We start from the raw sequence: 19,584 nt of genomic DNA, 5'->3' as shown, positions 1-19,584 counted from the left end.
ATTGCCAGGGGACCGAACCAGGAGAGGGCCTGCAAGGGGGCCAGGTGAAAGTATTCTGCTGCCAACAGGCCTATAAGTGGGGTGCTAGTGTTTTGCAACCACTTTTTTCCCCTAAAACTACATAATAAATACAAACATCTCAACATGTGTAACTGTAAATTTTTAATAGAAGCAGGGTTTTTTTGTTTTTTGTTTTTTTTCAATTAGAAACAAGGCAGCAACTTTGTAGCCATCTCTGTAATAACTTTTTTTTAAAGATTTTATTTGACAGATGATAGAGCCAGAGAGCACAAGCTGGGGAGAATGGCAGGGGAAGAGGGAGAAGCAGACTCCGCACAGAGCAGGGAGCCCAACTTAGGACTCAATCTCAGTACCCTGGGATCATGGCCTGAACTAAAGGGAGATGCTTAACCTGCTGAGCCACCCTGGTGCCCCTGTAATAATTTTTTAAAGATCAATTACTACATATGGAATTGCCTGATCAACAGTGTGCATGGGGATCCCTGGGTGGCGCAGCGGTTTGGCGCCTGCCTTTGGCCCAGGGCGCGATCCTGGAGACCCGGGATCGAATCCCACGTCGGGCTCCCGGTGCATGGAGCCTGCTTCTCCCTCTGCCTGTGTCTCTGCCTCTCTCTCTCTCTCTGTGACTATCATAAATAAATAAAAAAATAAAAAAAAAAAAGTGTGCATGACTTTGAGGCTTTTGCATATTGTCAAGATTGCTTTTCCTCAATGACCAACGGTAACAAGAGAGTGCCCATTTCCTTACACCCCTGGAACAATGGCTATTATAATTAATTTCTCTCTTTTTTTGCCAATTTAATAGGGGTAAATTGAACTTACATTTGACTACTGAGGACTCTGAACACACTTCCTATATGCAATGGCAATCTGTATTTTTTGGTAAATTTTCCATTGAGGTTCTAAGTCCATTTTTCTATTGGGGTAATAATATATGTCTTTTTCTGATTAATTCATTTGCAAGGAATTCCTGTATACTAAGTATATTAACCCATTTTTCAGCCATACATATCAAGTTTGTTTCATGACTTCCCATTGTGTTTCTGGCATTTGATGTATCAAATTTTTATGTAGTTAAATCACCAATGTTTTCATTTGCCAATTTTACCTCTATGAAGTTTTAGAAATTCTTTCTCTCCCTGAGATTATGAAATTTACTACATGGAATTTCTAAAGCGATTTGTTAGTAAAGCTATTTGTCTTTTGTTTTAGGAAAAAAATGTCCTCCAAAAAGTTTTCTTGCTTTCTTCTGCCTCCTAATAGTACATTTAAAAAGACCTTATTAGATTGTGTTTCCACAAAAGTCCTATTAGAGTCACATCTAAAAAACAGAATCCAATAATGTTAGGGCCAGAGAGAGAGAAAAGTAAGCCTAACTTCAGGGTGAGGAAGAATAAAAGTTAAAAGTTTTATGCACGTCACAGTTGTATATTTTTTAGAATGCTAATATTTTCTATGTTTCATAAAGATTGGAAGAAAACTCAACACGTTTCTTTTCAAACCATAACTTTTTGGTTTTAACTGCAAATTTAAACTCACCCCATGCCATTCCCCCTCAATTCTATGGGTCTTAACAGAAGACAGCGTCTGCTTTGGCACAGTATAAACATTTAAGAGATTTAAAAGGGCTTTTTCTGATGCCTCTTTCTTCAGGTAACTTTTTAGGAAAATATCACTGGCTTTGTCGTGCAGGTGCGAGTGCCCGGGCTCTGTGGTCCGGCCTTTCCTGAAGCCCAGCTCTGCCATTTATTACCTATGGGACCTGACAAGTTACCTGCCATCGCCAAGTCCCCGTTTGTGTTAGTCAGACCCACCCGAGTAGAGGTGCAAGGAGTAAATGAGGTAATACACGTACAGCACTCAGCACAGTGCCTGGCATACAGTAAATGCACAATAAATGTTAGCTATTATTACCTGAGCTGCTTTGACATTTCTTTTTAAATTTCATAAAGGTTCTGTTACCTCTTTTGCTAGTTTCTGTCCTTGTTCCACACAAATCGGTTTTTCTTTCATATCATTCAGTCTTGCTAAAGTTTTGGGGTCATCTCGGAGATCAATCTAATCAAGAAAGTTCAACAATATCCCATAATGTTACAAGTCTTTAAAGATAAATCAAAGCATGTAGTCCCATTTAGTCCCACATACCAAATGAAGATTAAACAGATGAACTTCACTTTTAAAACCAACTCATTTAAAAAACAACCCATATGATTGCTTTCCTCTGGCACTACTTTGACCAAATTCCAAATTCTTTTTTTTTTTTTACTTTGACCAAATTCTTATTTTTCTATAAGAAATAGTATTTTTACAACTTGCAATTGAAATTAAACATGCATATCATTTGCTAAACCTTATTTCTCTGAAAGCAACAGCACGAGATAGGCCAAAGAGACTATTCTTAAATGGGTAACATCAAAGCAGGCATACCTGAGTTCCTATTAATAAAAAGGGTACATTTGGTGCATATTCCTTAAGTTCCGGTACCCACTCCTCTTTCACATTTTGAAATGAGGCTGGATTTACCACAGAGAAGCATATAAGGAAGACATCAGTCATTGGATAAGATAAAGGCCTCAGACGATCATAGTCTTCCTAAGGAAGAGAGAAAGACCTCATTATTCCCATTTCTCTAGTTTATCAACAGCAGGTATATAAGGTTACGTGGCCGAAGAAGCAAAGTCAGGAGAATTCCACAAACACAATGTCTGGCACTCTACAAAAATCAAGATAACTCCATTGGTTTGTTCTTCCTCTTGGGATTACCAACAGTATGAAAACATCATTAACAACTACAACGAAACTTGGAGAAAATGTATCGCAATTACTAAAGCCGCCACTAGAAACACGTTAAACTGCAAAATTTACACAAAGAATTGACTGAAGCTACACCTTGTCTGATGATCCTAATTTATAACGGCTACCAGATGTTGAATGTTTACGGAGTGTCAGGATATAATCCAGGCGCCCTCCCCCGCATTACTTATTTCATCCTCCTAAGAGCTACATGACGTAAGTACTATTACCCTGTCTTCCACTGGAAGGAAAGGCACAGAAGTGAAATAACCTGTGCAAGGTGCACAACCAGTGGGAAGGAGACAGGATGCAACCCCTGACAGTGTTACTCCAGAACCTACGCCTTAACCACTGTACATTACACGGAGACCTTGAATATCTGTTTGCCCTCTTTATACTGTTTTCTTAATTACGCGTGCGTGCAAGTTTAGAGATAGAAACATAGAGTGAACGCACAAAGATCCCCCTTTTCTCTTCGATTTCCATTCCCTTCCCCAAATGTAGGTGTTTTCAGGTGTACCTTCCCAATTCTCCTTCTACGCATGTGTAAACCAACAACTGTATGTATTCCAACATCCGTACATAGAAGAGATCAAGCGATCCGTGTTGTTCTGCATCCTTCAGTATCTCCCGGAGATCTTTCCACACGGGAATACGTTAGGCTGCTATATAATTTTATTTTTCTTTAAAGATTTATTTATTCATTTTAGAGAGGCAGAGAGAGCAGGGGGAGGGGCCGAGGGTGAGGGTAGGGAGAGAGAGAGAGAGAGAGAAACAGACTCCCCACTGAGTGCAGACCCCGACTGGGGGCTCGATCTCATTTCCCTGAGATCATGACCTGAGCTGAGACCAAGAGTCATTCACTGAACCCACTGAGCCACCCAGGCACCCTGGACTACTACATAATTTTAAACTGCTGCTTTGAATTCCGCAGAAGGGCTGTCCTACCGATGGCTGTTTCGGGATCTCTCCATCACAAAAGGCAGAAGATCCTGTTTTGCTTAGACTCCTTTCTATGCCACAGATATTCTGCTTATTTCCATTCCGATGAGTGAACCATCAGGACTCCCATTTCTGCCGTGGTTCGATTCTCCTCTGGTTTCAGGGAAACTTTATTCTTCACCTCGGCCACCACCCCTCCCACCCCTTCCCAACCAGAACCATGTGAACGCGGAACCTGTTAAAAACACCCTGTGCTCGTGGCTCAGCAGGAGCAGTAGCATTTCCCTTGTGGGACAATTTTCCTTTCATGTCACCTTCTGACATTTTCCTTACTAGAATGTTCAACCAAGTGTGTTCAAGCCTCAAATTCTTGACCTGGGAGTCAGCCCTTCTGTTTTTCTGTGATGCTTTCAGAAAGCACAGCTGCAGCCTGCAGCCAGGGGCAGCGCAAGGTTTCTTAGGTGCTGGCCGCCACAGGCCGAGGGGGAAATGCCATCTCCAATCTTCTTTACCCTTCCTGTTTAAAACAGGGGCCCTCTAACTGCTTTTGAATAAAGCCATGCTAGGGCATTAATGAATGGCATTAATTAATGAAGAAATCTGGTAGCATGGGTGCGGAATACATTGCACCCCTGCCGTCACTTTAAGAGGGCTACTGTTAAACATTATAACAGGTTTTCACAATTTAGTTTGAGCGTTACCCAGCAGAATGGGTGCATGAACTAAATTCACTTTCTGCTCTGCTATTTCCAACTGCACGTCCACGGCGGGGAAGCAGGGTCAGCGCTGATCCTAGCATTCCACCTGGCAACTCTGGGTTCCTGAGCAAACGTGTGCTCAGCACGGTCAGGCAGTGAAGGGGTGGGTGTTCTTGTTAAAAATCTCTCCTTGTCCATATTTGGATATCAATTTTCACAGAACGAGAAACAAGGATACAATCTCCCTGGATTCTGAGGAATCAATGAAATCATGCGACGAAAGCACTGGGCATAGTGCCAGGCACATGCAAGACCTCTTCTAGCACTGTAACATAAATCCTTCATCCCACGGGACACCGATTCTCCTTTTCCTCTGCAAATCCACGCAGCGGGCCCTCCATCTCCCACCAGGGCTGGCTTCGCAGCTCTCTCCCATTGCAGAGAAGAAGCTCTTTTGGGAGAAGTAACATTTTCTCTTCTGGCATCAAGATACACAAAACAAACTGAGGTCCCTTAAGGACAGTATAATTATCAGATCAATGAAAGAGAATGCTATATCATCATTGTCCTAATTAGTCATTTTGGAACTCAAGAGCCTTAAGACTAAAATGTGACCAAAAAAAAAAAAAAAATCAAATTAGATTTCTGTAATGAAAATTTTACTTTTCAAGCAAATTTACCTCACCAGGGGAATAGAACGTGTACTTTCTCTAGAAGGAGATTACAAGAAATAAAGAGTGAGTGAATGCGAGGTTCTCTAGAAATGCTTAATAACATTAATGCAAACATTCTATAGAACACAGGTCTGTTGTACAGATGCCTTTCATAAACCATAACAAATACAGACTTTCCTCGCTGAGATACATGCAGACACATAGGAAGGAAATTAATCATTTCTAGACACTTGTTAACTTGCAGATTTTGTTGGAATAATTAAACTGTGATGGATTGAGGTTATTTAAAAAAAACTCACAAAGACAAGTATGTTTAGAACTCCTATGTTACTTCTTCTGTCCGAACTACTGAAAATGAACTTCTGCCTCTAATCTGTGGCTAAGTAACTGGCAGTTATTATAAGAAGGAGACCTTTCTGCTTCTATTCAGCCTGAGTAATTAGATGTCCAATAACAGATAGCAAGTTTAAAAAATAAATTATCCCTCGTGCATACTGTACCCTGCATCACCATATGACATTGTTTTACCCCCACTGTGCAGTGTCCCGGGTGAACTTCCGGTACAGTGAAGATTTGGATTTGGGGATAAATAAGCTGAAACATAAGGAACCTTTCATCTCCAGCTTTACATTTGAAACTCTTGGCATCACAAAGAAAGGGAGCAACAGCCCTTAATTTTAAACAGCCACTTAACCGAAGTCAGAGATCCTCCAAGCCGATTCTCTGGTGTCCTCCTAACCCAATCAATTCTATTTTAGTTCAAATGTTTTAAAAAGGCAGATATTTAGGGACGCCTGGGTGGCTCAGTGGTTGAGCATCTGCCTTTGGCTCAGGTCGTGATCCCAGGGTCCCGGGATCGAGTCCCGCATCGGGCTCCCCTTGAGGAGCCTGCTTCTCCATCTGCCTGTGTCTCTACCTCTCTCTGTGTGTCTCTTGTGAATAAATAAGTAAATCTTGACCCCCAAAAAGGCAGATATTTAAATATTTCCCAATGGGGGTAGAGAACTTAAAAACAACTATCTTAACATCAAAACCATGAAAACCTACAGCAAGTTCAGTCAACAGGACTGTTGGGCAGCTTAGTAAAATCTTCAGCTTGTTACCCAACTGGCGAAGTGCCAGAACTATCAATTTTTTTTAAAAGGGTGTTCAGATAGCTTCGTGAGGAGGCCCTCCATTCCTGTCAAGAGCCTTTGATCTGTGATGATGACAACCTTGACCCGTGAAAACTATCATACTCTTACAACCTGCCCAGAATCCGCCAACAAGAGGACACTGAAGAATCAGGCTCTGACGGGAAAAGAGAGCGCTTCTGCACCACCTCTATCCCCTTCCTGTGGACCTGAGCTCCCTCCTACTTTTGGGAATTCTGGGTAAAATACATGCTTCTAGGATGTGTGTGCCTATTTAAAATACATATCCGAAGTACACAGCTCAAGCAAAACCACGCACAGTGGACGGTGTAGGCCTTGCCATGCTTTGTTAGCAGGCATGCTATCACACACTGATCATTTAAACTCAGTCAGCGAAGATTCACTGAGCCCATACCATGGGCGATGTACCAGGAGTACATACACACAAGGAAGGAACTGTCTCCTCTGGAGCTTGTAGTTTAGTTGGGAATTCAGGATGTATACATATAAAACGACAGTCGTGGGGTGCCTGGCTGGCTCAGTCCGTGGAGCGTGCAACTCTTGATCTCAGGGTTGTGAGTTTGAGCCCCACGCTGGGTGAAGAGATTACTTAAAAATAAAATCTTAAAAAAAAAATGAATGAAAGAAGTGTGAACTAGAGTAGGTGAACTAGATAAATGCTTCATCCAAGAAACATTCATAAGCACCAACCACGTACCCAGAATGGTGCTAAGTGTAATCATCTGGGAAGTGAAGGACAAGATTCAGATCATATCCGATTTGTAAAACACCTAATTACACATGCAAAGTGCTCTCATATCTGTGTGTCCAAGAAAAGGCACCAAGCTCACAAGGCAGTGGTATGCATGACGTGTCTGTGCACCTCACCAGTGCTTTGTGGACCTCCAGGCCACAGCCTAGAAGAGACTGGGGCACGCAAAGAGGAAGAATCTGGAAGGTGGGGAGAGACACAAACATTTCTAACAGTCTCTGCTCAGAGGCGGTTCATGGTAAGGGAGACAGACATAGGCGAACACTTTATCATAGGCCAGAATGTGGTAAATACTAAGAGTTACAGTAAATGAGGTGATGCTAAGAAAAGACTCAGGAGAGCCAGCATCTGAGTCGTGCCTTACCCAATGGAAAGGACTGGCACATACACGACCTACCAGCCACGTGGCCTTGGTCAGCTCACTTCTTTCTTAGAGGCTCAGTGTCTCTGTCCACAAACTGGGAGAGTGTCAGGGATAAATGCTTAGAAGGCTGCAAAGTGCTCTGAAAATGTACTATACCGCCCAAGAATGCAGGCTGTTACTTCAATTTAGAAAATAGTCATTTATCAAAACCTACAAGAGTCTTCCTCTGTAACAACCTATGATGAGAAAAAGTAGGACCACAGCAAAATAACTCTTTAACAGACAAGCCCCAGATGTCTAAAGCGTAGAGCAGTTTCTGACTCCTTTAAGGAATAGAGAAAATGTATGTCGACCGAGTAAGAATGGCTCTTGAGACTGGTGGCTTGTGGAACATGAAGGAGCAACTCTGTCCCTTCCAAAGTGCACAGTAGCAATCTCTAACCCAACATCTGTTTCTAGTAAGAAGCCCAAAATAGGTATCAGGCATGGCTCTTGGAACGCCCCACCCCACAAAGGGCTCTCTCCTAAAGCCAAGAGGCCACGTGCACTGCAGCTAGCTTCTGAAGATGAAAAGCTGTTTGTCATAAATCCAACTTATAAACACTTCTGCTGTAATTCACCATAATAGTAGCCTGTGAGTCCCTGTCTCCTTTGTCAAGTGCTTGCATCACCTTTGAGTTCATTTTGCATTTAACTCTGCAAAATGAAAATACCACTTTTTCACTCCCCTTTAAAATATCTGTTTTTTTTTGGGGGGGGGGCGTCTGGGTGGCTCAATGGTTGAGCATCTGCCTTGGGCTCAGGGCTTGATCCTGGGGTGCTGGGATCAAGTCCCACATTAGGCTCCTTGGAAGGAGCCTGCTTCTCCCTTTGCCTGTCTCTGCTTCTCTCTGTGTCTCTCATGAATAAATAAATACAATATTTTAAAAAATCTGTTTTTTAAGGAAGCTGGGTTGTGCACCCCTTTGGGGAGCACTTTAAGAAGCTGGTTTATCAAACATCAGTAATGAGTTTATTGAATTTGGCCACCCCCTCCTTGAACTAAAGAGCACTGGGGGAGGAGAAAGAATTTTATTAGAGGTCAATGTTTCAAAAGGTTCCCAAATATTTGGCTGTATCACTTATTTTTTGATTTTTTAAAAAGATTTTATTTATTTATTTATTCATGAGAGACACAGAGAGAGGGAGAGACATAGGCAGAGAGAGAGGGTGGCTCCCTGCAGGGTGCCTAATGTGGGACTCGATCCCAGGACCCCGGGATCACGCCCTGAGCCAAAGGCAGACGCTCAACCACTGAGCCACCCAGGTGCCCCTATTTTTTGATCTTTAGTTGGGTTGGGAAGTGCTATTTATAGGGCCTGAGTAGCTGTCTGTAAAAAAAAAAAATTCTTGAAACTGAAGGTTCAGCTCCTAACTTTTGGCAACTGTCATTTTCATGTGTGTTGATTCGTAGTTAAGTCGGTCTTCCAGTTAATTTAACAATTACTTGAGAGCTAGTGAACCGGATCTTTGGCTTCTGTTCCATCCCTACCTTCCTTTTGCCTGCTTGAATGATCATAAGTCTTGTTCAGATGGGCTGGAGAAAAAGGAGAGAAAATGAGGCGTGAGGCAGCAGAGAGTGCCCTGGAGAACAGCTCTGCCGCTGTCTGACCACGTCCTTATGATCCAGCATTTTCTCATCTCCAAAAGGAGAGGCTTGTACTGGATGGCCATATCACATGCTTAAAAATGCTCAAACTAATACTTTTCACCCTTGTGGGGCAGCCCTAGTAACAGATTTAATGTGGGAGGAGGTTTCAACTACTGGCTAAAAATCAAGCTTTAGGGTTCTGTTTTATCTGCCTTGACCCCACAAGGCAGAGGATCAAGACTTAGCTAAATATGGCCCTTAGGCAAGCTTCATTTCCCCATCTGTGACGGGAGAATAAATATAGCATACACATGTTAAGATAAATGAGAGAGCTGGTCAAGTGTTTTGAGCTCTTCAACACACAAGCCTGACTTTCCAAAAAAAGACAAACCACAACTTCAGAGCCTGTGTGATTTCTTTTGTGCACAGCGAGACGACTTCCCTTGTTGTAAAGGGTTGAGAGCTGAATTTCTACATTGTCTGCAGCTATAATTACACGTCTCTTTCACTAAAAGGGAGGTCAGCTGGCCTAAGGCATGCACCAAGAAGGTAAATGCCAGGTCACACTTCCATGCGGGATAGTCCTTTTCTAATTTTCTTGACATAAATTTCATGTCGGCGGAACATTTGTTCATTCATTTATTCCACCAAGTATCCGCCAGCTAGGTGCTGGGCACTGTGTATGCTACAATGAAAAACAGATGGGGACCCTGCCCTCACGAGTTCACGGGATAATAGGAAAGGCAGGTGCCTCTCAAATACAGCACTACTGCTCCATGTTGGGGGATCTTTGGAGATGTGTTTGGGGGGGGTTCTATTGTCAACATGAATGGGGGACCTCTACGGGCATTTAGGGATGGGAGCCAGCGTACTACATAACCTGTGTAATGAAAAACAGTCCCAGGTCCCACATGATGGTGAGGGACTATTCAAGAAATAACAAAAAATGACATCTGCCAGGCGTTGATGAACACGAAAGATCCTTTTATAATTACCTGAATCTACGACCTAACTGTGCTGCGTATAAAAGCACCAAGTATTCGTTGCACTGTTTTTATGAATTTTCTAGGAAGGTCATTTCAGTGCAAATTGAACGAGAAAGGAAGACTGTACTTTATTTTGCTCAAAACGTTATAGGAGTTGCTTACCATTGTAGAAAACCACACGCCCCTGGCAACGTCGCCCTTAGCGTGGAACCCATAAAATGCTATGACATTCGTCAACATCCTAGTTAGGCATTCATGGCAATTCCGCCTGTAGGTGTAGGCATCTGACTACTTACTTCATTGTGACCTATGAGGACTCAGCCCGGGAGCTTATGAATTTAATACCAAAATAACTATTTTTATTGTGCAAAGAAAGTATTCTTTTTATTCTCCTTCATATCATAAGATGTTACACTGATTTAAAGTGATGTGTGCAGAGTACACCTCCTGTAGATTGCCTCTGCGGATAAGCAAAAGAGACACGTTTGTTACAAAAAAGGGAAATGGGTCTGATAGAGCTGAGGCACTGAGCCAGGCATTTAGCAAAATGAGGCCGAAAAGTGGTGAGAAATGCAAATCGGGATAGTTGTTATGAAGCCCAAGAGCCAGGGATGGGGGAGAGAGAATAACCAGGGAGACCAGATTCAGTCTAGGGGTTAGGAAAGACCTCTTGGAGGGAGAGACATCTAACCTGAGACGCGGGGGACAGTGTAAGGGCAGTGTGTGCAAAAGCCCTGAGGCAGAATGGCCCCGACAGATACTGAGGTCCTGAGAAAGGCCAGGGTGACAGACAAGGCAGGGTTGCAGAGGCAGCCCTCCCGGACCGGAGCCTACTGTAATGGAAAGTTCTTGAAAGGTTCAGGGGAAAAAAAAGTCATGTCAATTTTTTTAAAAAAACAAAAAGGCAATTCAGGGGGATCCCCAGGTGGCTCAGTGGTTTAACATCGCCTTTGGCCCAGGGCCTGATCCTAGAGTCCCGGAATCGAGTCCCACGTCAGGCTCCCTGTGTGGAGCCTGCTTCTCCCTCTGCCTGTGTCTCTGCCTCTCTCTCTCTCTCTCTCTCTCTCTCTCTCTCTCGGTGTCTCTCATGAATAAAAAGTAAAATCTATTTAAAACAAAAAAAGGCAATTCAGGCTGGAGTCCTGGAGAAAGGCGGGTACTGTAATTCAGGTGAGAGAAGATGGTAATGAGACCTGAGTGGTAGCAGCTGGCAGCTGGAGAAATGGTGGCTCCTAGATCCACCTCGGGAAGGGACTCAGGCTTGGGTGATGGGCTGGATGTGGGGCTGAATGTGAGAGACGTCTCTGGAAGAATCCAGGGTTCAGCTTGTGCTGCTGGATGAATGGATAATGTCTTATACAGAGATGATGAAACCTGTGGCTGGAGAAGCACAGGAGGGAGAAAACTCAAGAGGCCAGGGTTGGACGTGTTGAGCTCGAGATGTCAAGTACGAGGTCAGAATAGTGTATGTGGAGGAGCTCTCTGCCTTCTGAGTGCCACACCCAGCTCTAGATGCTTCCTTTTGGCTGGATCAGAAGCATCCCAAATTTCGACATTTCTGCACTACAATCATTTCTTCTCCCTCAAATCTGCAACTCCCCCTGCATTCACCATCTCAGTAAAAGATATCACCACCCATCAGGCCCGAGCCAGACCCCGAGACATCCCCGATACCCAGCAAGACAGCCCCTTGCCCAGTGGCCCACTGTCCTTCCCCTCCCAGACTTCTTTACCTGGGCAAGTCCTGCTCATCTTCCAGGCTTTGGTCTAAAAATCTCTGCATCCAACAAACCTTCTCCGCACCCACAATTCAGATGAAGCGCCCACTGCTCTGTGCTTCCCGGGCTCCCTGGGCCCCTCCTGCCACCTCAAGTCTTCCACGTACTAGCACTGCCTCTCTTCCTACCAGTATCCTCCAGACTCCCTGAATCGTTCACTGCCTGCCCAGCACCCTTCTCCCACTTCCTGTCTTCCAAAACTGATTTAGTTCAGACCCATCCCTCCTCCACCCAGACACATGCTTCCAGGGACCCGGAGTCTATCCATACTTAAGCTAAAAGAAATCCCGGTTAGACTAAGCCAATCATGGAGTTCCATTTGCCACTGTCCGGTCTAAGCCACTGGTTCCCGAGTGGGCACCTGACCTAAGTGGTCCAATCAGGATGGAGTAGTTCCTGGGTTTTCCAAGGGGTTCATTCCCTGCCCCGCGGGCCATAGTCATTGGTGCCTGGATGCACACATGACCTAAGAAGTCCGATCCGAATGAGGTAGCTACCCCTCTCCTGCTGCTTTTCTTCTTTCTCACCCTCCTCCTATCCACCCCACTCAGTATATAAGGATTTGCCACTCGCTGGCCCCATCTCTGCAGCTCATAGAATGATCTGGGGCCTCCGCTCTATATCAGCCAGTGCTGTGGTCCGTGTGTCACAGTGAAGTAGGTGCTACCCCAGGGCTAGCTACACAGTGGGAGGCCTATGGGAGTATCAGGGCTGACACTTCCAGGGGAGCAGCCCTCAACCTCTGGGATACAGGTCACCTGGGCTTCCACAGTGAGCACTGGAGGGACCACACATGGAACACAGATAACCCACCCAGACCTGGGAGTTATGCATGAGCCAAATCCAGAGGCAACACCATTGTCCTTAGCTGTGCAATAACACCTGCCTTTCTCTGCCTCTGAGGCCATGAAAATGCTAACAAAGCCTGAAGACACTCATTACATACATAGTTACTCCTCCTGGGCCTTTTTTTTTTTTTTAAGATTTCATTTATTTATTTGACAGAGAGAGAGAGAGAGCACACGCAGAGGCACAAGCAGGGGGACAGGCAGAGGTAGAGGGAGAAGCAGGCTCCGCATTGAGCAGGGAGCCCAACGCAGGGCTTGATCCCGGGATCGTGATGTGAGCCGAAGGTGGATGCTTGGCCCACGGTGCCACCCAGGCATCCCTGGGCTCTTAATATACTAAGAAGACAGCAGCCAAGCAACAAGAGAGGACGCCCGGAGCTACACTCTGATTAAGCCTGAAATGCTGGTTTTCTCCACGCCCAGATGAGGCCCCCAAACAGCATGAAGGAGTTAAACCATGACTAACATGTCCATTTGGAATCTGAGTACTTGAACCACACTCCTTGGCCAAACATACAGTGCCATCTGCCATCTGAGATGAGGAAGACTTCTGGGCGGGCAGTTAAAATCAGGACAACCTAATGTAGTTCACCAACACACTTTCATGGAAGAGATCCTTTAAAAAATGCAAGCAGTTTATGTTAGAGTGATGAGCAGTTTTGCTACTAGATCGAGGTGCTGGTTGTGCAACAGCGTGAATGTACTAAATGCCACTGGATTGTACACTTTGAAATGATGAATTTGGGGCCCCTGTGTGGCTCAGTCGGTTAAGTGTGTGCCTTCAGCTCAGGTGGTGATCCCAGCGTCCTGGGATTGAGCCCCGAGTCAGGATCCCTGCACCCCAGGGAGCCTGCTTCTCCCTCTGCCTCTGCCCCTCCTCGTGCTCTCTCTCTCTCTCTCAGATAGATAAATAATCTTTTAAAAAGGATTAATTTTATGTTGTGTCAGTTTCACCTTAATTAAAAAAAAAATGCATACAGGTCCACAAGTCTGCAAACAGGGGACCTTGTGTGTGTCTCCCCCACACACACACACGTGCATACACACAGACACACACACATGCTCTCACAGAGATTTATCTGAAATTCAGAGAGGCGCTGCACAGACCAGAAACAGCCAATGCTTCGTACTCCTCGGGACCTGAGCTGGATCACAACCCTCCTCCATGGCGCTGAGTGCAGCTTACCCTTCTTGGTGAGTGTTCTGTACCCCCACTCCACCTGTCCCCCCTCCAGCTCTGCACTATGGAAGGCTCCCAACAGAGCTCTTCCAGGCCCAGAACACACAACTGCACCACCTTGCTCCAATTTATTTCATTTCCCAGTGCCAAGAAGAGCAGCTTGGTCCTGTTTTCATGCAAACTCCAGCTCTCCCACTGCACGCGCACCATTAGCCTACGAGAGAGGGCAGCTCCCACTCTACAGAGGAGGAAGCCGAGGCTTGAAGCAGCTCATCAGGCGTCCAGAGGCACAGGAGAGTGGCACAGAGGTGAGGCAGGGATGCAGTCCCAAGAACTAGGTTAGACCCCTCCGGACCCTTTGTTTTAACCAGACAGTAGATCATTGGCTTTGGACAAAGACCTGTGGAATCTCTGAATCACAGGCTTACTAGCTGCGTGGCCCTGTGCAAGCTGCCTCCCCCTTCTGCTTCCTTTCTCTACAAACGGACTAAGCTTTGGACTGAAGGAGCCGCATACAGGACGGGAGGCTCCTGGCCCACATGGTGGCTGCTAGCTCAGGCCCAGGCCCAGCCACCTCCAGTCCGTTTCAATCAATTCAGGGCAGAGGAATAGACAGGTGGCAAAGGAGGGCTGAGGGCAAAGTTGACTTTGTGACTCACACTGAGGGGTGTTGCTGGTTTCGGAAATGCCCATGCTTGTGGCAGGCAAGGACTGAAGTCAGGCGTTTTATTGAATTGCACCAATACACCTCGAATATGCTATTTACTTCTTTCAAATATGTTTTGTAAAATGAAGGTGAACGAGGTGTGAGGGCAGGAGAGCACGAGTGGGCATGTGGACGGTGGCGGGGCCGCGGGGGGGCCCCCACAGGCTTGCGGAGGACACAGCTGCCGGTGCTTCGGAGGGCTGGCCGTGAGGTGCTAAGCGGACCCACGTTTGCACCTGCAATCCGCGTGCTCCAAGAGGCTCAGCCAATTCAGAAGCGGGGCCTCCCTACGCAAAGAACCTGGCTGGGGGGCACCTGGTGGCTCAGTGGTTGAGCGTCTGCCTTCAGCCCAGGGTGTGATCCTGGGGTCCTGGGAACGAGTCCCACGTCGGGCTCCTTGCGTGGAGCCTGTTTCTCCCTCTGCCTGTGTCTCTCTGTGTGTCACTCATGAATATAAATAAATAAATAAACAAACAAACAAACAAACAAACAAACCTAGCTGGTGGGGGCTGGGACAAGTCCGGAAGCAAATGGAGAGCTGGGGAAAGGAAATCAAAGGGACGGAGTGCTACAGGCAGACCAGGAAGATGGCAACAATGAAACCTGGTGACAAAAGCACCAGAGACACAGTCACTCCAGTGGCTTCGGGTGTCCACTCTCTCGTGTATCCTCTGGACAGCTTGGGGGCGGCGCGGGGCCAAGTGCTGTGATCCTGCCCTCCCGGGCACCGGAGCACAGGGCACTAGGTGAAGTGGTGGGGACAGTCGCCGGAGCAGTTGGGCCGGTCAGGGGGGCTGGGAGGGATGGGGGCAGCATGGTTTTCAATCTTGGAGGTGTGGGCCCTCCGGTCTGGCCCCATCCATTGCCCACTAAGGCGAGACCTGTTGGAGCCCGCAGTTCTGCAGGTCAATGCCTTTACTGAGCGTGTCATGTGCTGCCTGGAAAATCAAACAGCACACAGGTCCCTTTGGAGGGCACAGGTGACTTAGGCCATCTAGTAAGACACTGGCAATAGGGGGAGGGCCCTGGAATAGTGAATTACAGACGAGGAATCACAGGGCTTGGTCTGAGGTCCAGCCGATGTGCCACTCATGGGCCATCCGTGTAACCCGTAAGAGTTATTATGAGTTATTTTAGTGTCTCTGGGTCTGTTTTCTCATCTATTAAGAAAACAAATGTGAGACGGGAAGATAGTATCACCTACCTCATAAGGTCGTTGTTAGAGCTAAATGAAATCAACAAGTCCAAAGAAGGCCTCAAATGTACGCATAAAATTAATGACAAGAAATGCATGTGCTCAGTGGCACAGAAATTCAGTGGGGAGACATTTGGTCCACCCTTGAGGACTATAAGAGGCTGCGTGGAAAAATCCACATGACCTAAGGTTTCTCTGTTAGTCTCCCACCAGGACACAGTTCTTCAGAAGACGTCCCTGGCTCCCCACTGCACCCCTTGGAAAGTCCAAATCCTTTAGCCTGGCGGTGGAGGCTAGCCACAGCTGACATCAAATGCCCTCCCTACCTTGCTTACCGGCTTCCCTGGTGGCCACCCAATGGAGACAGTCTGCTCCTCTCCTGTGTGCCTCCCTCTGTGTTTTCTCTTGACCCGGGATACCTTGTCCTAACTGTGCCCCCTCCTCATCCCAAACCCTACACATACATGTGCCATCTTCTCACCTAAGAAAACTGTCCAGACCCTCCCCTTACCATTGTCCCCAGAGCTGAAAGTGCTCCTTCCCATTGTCATTAATACCTGTAGGTAGGGTTACTAAATCAAGGGGAACTATGGTAGGACACCCTAATAATCTGACATAAGGCAACATTTTGAGAATGAGATTAATGCAAATCAAACTGTGACTGTATTAGTCATCTGCAGCGTGGGTCACCCTGGAAAACACCCAAATCCAATCAAGGGAACTAAAACGTAAGTAAAGAAAGCTGTAACCTAATACAGCATGTCTTGGCCTGGCTGAAAAACAGGTTAACTGGAAAGTCGTGGTCTATAGAGACCCTACAGAAAGTCTAGCAAAGGAGAAATTTCACAATTAGGATATCAGTGTCCACCTAGCTCTGCCAACGGTTCAGATGCTGGATGTGGTGGACACGCCGATCCTGTTCATTAAAAAGCCACGTCTCGTGCGGAAGGAAACGTTCATCACAGGGATTCAGAACCCACATAAAATACACATTTCCTCCAAGATTTCTAACACTGTGTGCTCCAAAGCCTCCATCCCCAGCAAGCCTCTTCCGAATTCATCTTCCTGAGTCCCTTGATGCTGAGGACAGCTACACTGGACAGCAGGCCCCAGAAAGAACAGCCATCACTATAACTTCATTTAAAATTTGTTTTCTAGTAAAAAAATGGATATGACTTTAGTTAAATCCCAGCCAACTGAACACATGCAGTTATCTCTGATGGCTCCAAAATCCTCTAACGTGACAGTAATTAAAAAAAAAAAAAAAGGCATAAAGCCCCAGGGACAAAGCAAAAAGGAAAGCAGACAAGAGCAAAACAATTTTAGAAGCTGGGAGGCAGAAGAACGAGTGAGAGTTGCCTTAGCAGCCTCAGGGGGCCGGCGACGAGGGGAAAGGTAGGAAGCCCCTATTCTGCACCACAAACCCCGTGCAGGTGTGGGAAGTATAGCAGCGTGTTCTTCTGCACGTGGGCGGGAGCCACAGACCCAGGGATGAGGTCAGCCTGCTTACGCAGGAGTTAAATCCCAGAGTGAACCATGCACTGTCGTGGGGCACTCTCCCCAACCCTGACAGAAGGCGGGGGGTAGTTAGTGTCTGGAGAGGGTAGAGCAGAGGGTTCCCTGGATGGGGGGACACAAGGTCCAGTTGAACAGACTGAATGCAAGGCCAGGACACACACCAAACAGTAAGACCCCTACTCTGCTTCCTGCACTCACCTCCCGGAACAGTGGCAGCTTGGCACGTGCCCCTCAGACAGGAGGGTGGAAGATTCTTTTCTAAGGAATATGAGTAGCCCAAGGGGAAAGATTTCCCAGGGAAAAGGCCCTGGGAGATCACCTCTAGCAATGGTTCTCCAGTGGGGGTGCCAGGGAGAGTGAGGGGTGATGTTGCCCTAAGGGAACATCTGGCAATGTCTGGAGACATTTTTGGTTGTCATGACTGGGGTGAGGTGCTACAGGGAGGTGCTTCCTACCTTCGTGGGAAGATGCCAGGGAGGCTGCTAAACATCCTATGAGGGCAGCCCACGTAGCTCAGCGGTTTGGCACCGCCTTCAGCCCAGGGCGTGATCCTGCAGACCCAGGATCGAGTCCCATGTCAGGCTCTCTGCATGGAGCCTGCTTCTCCCTCTGCCTGTGTCTCTGCTCCCCCCCACCCCCGCCGTCTCTCATGAGTAAATAAAATATTCAAAAAAAAAAATTTAAACATCCTATGATACATAGGATGGCTCCCCACAACAAAGAATTTTCTGGCCCAAAATATCAATAGTGCAGAGATGGGGAAACCCTGACTTTCAGTAAGGGCCGAGTCAGCCGGCTTCACTCATAAACAGAGCTGCTCACATGCTCCAGGGCCACTCTTATAAAAATGAGTGGACCTGTGAGGAATAACCAGGAAAGACAGAGCTCAAAACGTGATACTGTACAGGAAGGCAAAAGCTTTGAATAACTATCATTATCCTCAGAGAAATTAGAGAAGACACTCAATCAAAAAAGGAAAACAATCCAGACTTAGAAGATGCCAAAGAAAAAAAGAAAAGGAACAGAAAAAGGCTCTTAAAAATTAAAAATAGTATCATATTTAAAGAAGTGATAGAAGGGGTGGATGATGAAATTGAGGAACTCTCCCCAAAATAGAGCAAAAACACAGAGGAAGCAAATATTTTAAAAACAACAACAACTGAGGACCAGTCCAAGAACTCCAATATTTAAAAACTGGTAGTTCTAGTGTAACAAGGAATATTAACTGGAAATGAAAAGATTAAAAGAAATAAATCAAGAAAATTTCTCAGAACCAAAGGACATGAGTTTCCAGATTGAAAGGGTCCACAATAACCAGCTAGACTTTACCCCAAAGCCCATGATTGTGAAATTTCAGAAGGTTAGAACGGCAGATCCTAAGTTTCCAGAAAGGAAAACCAGGTTCTTGACAGCAAATCAAGGATCAGATTGGCATCAGGCTTTTCTTTTTTTTTTTTAAAGATTTTATTTATTTATTCTTGAGAGATAGAAGGAGAGACAGAGCCAGAGACACAGGCAGAGGGAGAAGCAGGCTCCATGCACCGGGAGCCCGACGTGGGATTCGATCCCCGGTCTCCAGGATTGCGCCCTGGGCCAAAGGCAGGCGCCAAACCGCTGCGCCACCCAGGGATCCCGGCATCAGGCTTTTCAACAGCACACACAGAAACTAGAAGACAATGGAGCCACGCCTTCAAAATGCTAACAGGTGAAAAAAAAAAGGTTTCCAATCTATTTTCAAAGTGTCAATCAGGTCTGAAGGAAGTAAAAGGATTTTCAAAAATGCCAGATGTCGAAAGTTTTGCCTACAATGCACCTTTTCTCGGGAAGCTAATAAAACATATGCTCCCGCAGAATGAGGGAATCAACCAAGAAGACGTGAAAAATAAAATAGGGATCTAACTCAAGAGAAAGAGCCCAAGGGAGTCCCAAAACCATGAAGGGAAATCCCAAGCTGTGCAGCAGGCTGGAGGCAACCAGCCCAGACAGGAGCGCATCGGAAGTGTCATGAGGGAGGACTCCAAGAAGAAACTGGTAGAAAGTCTGATACGTCTGATTGTGTGAAAAGGCAAGTTTGGGGTGAAACAGCGAAGCATGTAGTGAAAAAGGCAAGGGAAGAAGCAATATAATTACTAATTTCAGGGAACAAAAAGTGGCACAAAAGGGAAGAGTAATTATAGTACACCACATGGCTCAGCTGTGCCAACATAGTGATGAAAATCTAAACATTGATCAATGATGGAACAGAACTACAATCTCGCTACTGTAAAAGGGTGGCTGGGAAGTGGAAAGCATCTATGAAAGAGCTAAAGTCTCATCATTCATGGTGTGAAGTCAAAAGAGGGTACT

At 46.0% G+C, this 19,584-nt stretch overlaps 1 protein-coding gene across 1 annotated transcript in view; it reads right to left on the bottom strand.

Annotated features, from left to right (window-relative positions):
* The window catches only part of RHOQ (ras homolog family member Q), a 40,280-nt gene that overhangs the window by 5,040 nt on the left and 15,656 nt on the right, over window positions 1–19,584 (bottom strand). Inside the window, exons 3-4 of the mRNA XM_025992592.2 lie at window positions 2,449–2,613; window positions 1,984–2,079 (exon numbers count right to left, since the gene is read on the bottom strand). Coding sequence (XP_025848377.1) covers window positions 1,984–2,079; window positions 2,449–2,613 — 261 coding nt within the window. The remainder of the gene's footprint in view (window positions 1–1,983; window positions 2,080–2,448; window positions 2,614–19,584) is intronic.

The sequence above is a fragment of the Vulpes vulpes genome, chromosome 16 (assembly GCF_048418805.1).
Source record: "Vulpes vulpes isolate BD-2025 chromosome 16, VulVul3, whole genome shotgun sequence".
Taxonomy (NCBI): Eukaryota; Metazoa; Chordata; class Mammalia; order Carnivora; family Canidae; genus Vulpes; species Vulpes vulpes.
The sequence above is the reverse complement of the archived record's forward strand: the minus strand, read 5'-3'. Positions and strand labels throughout refer to the sequence as shown.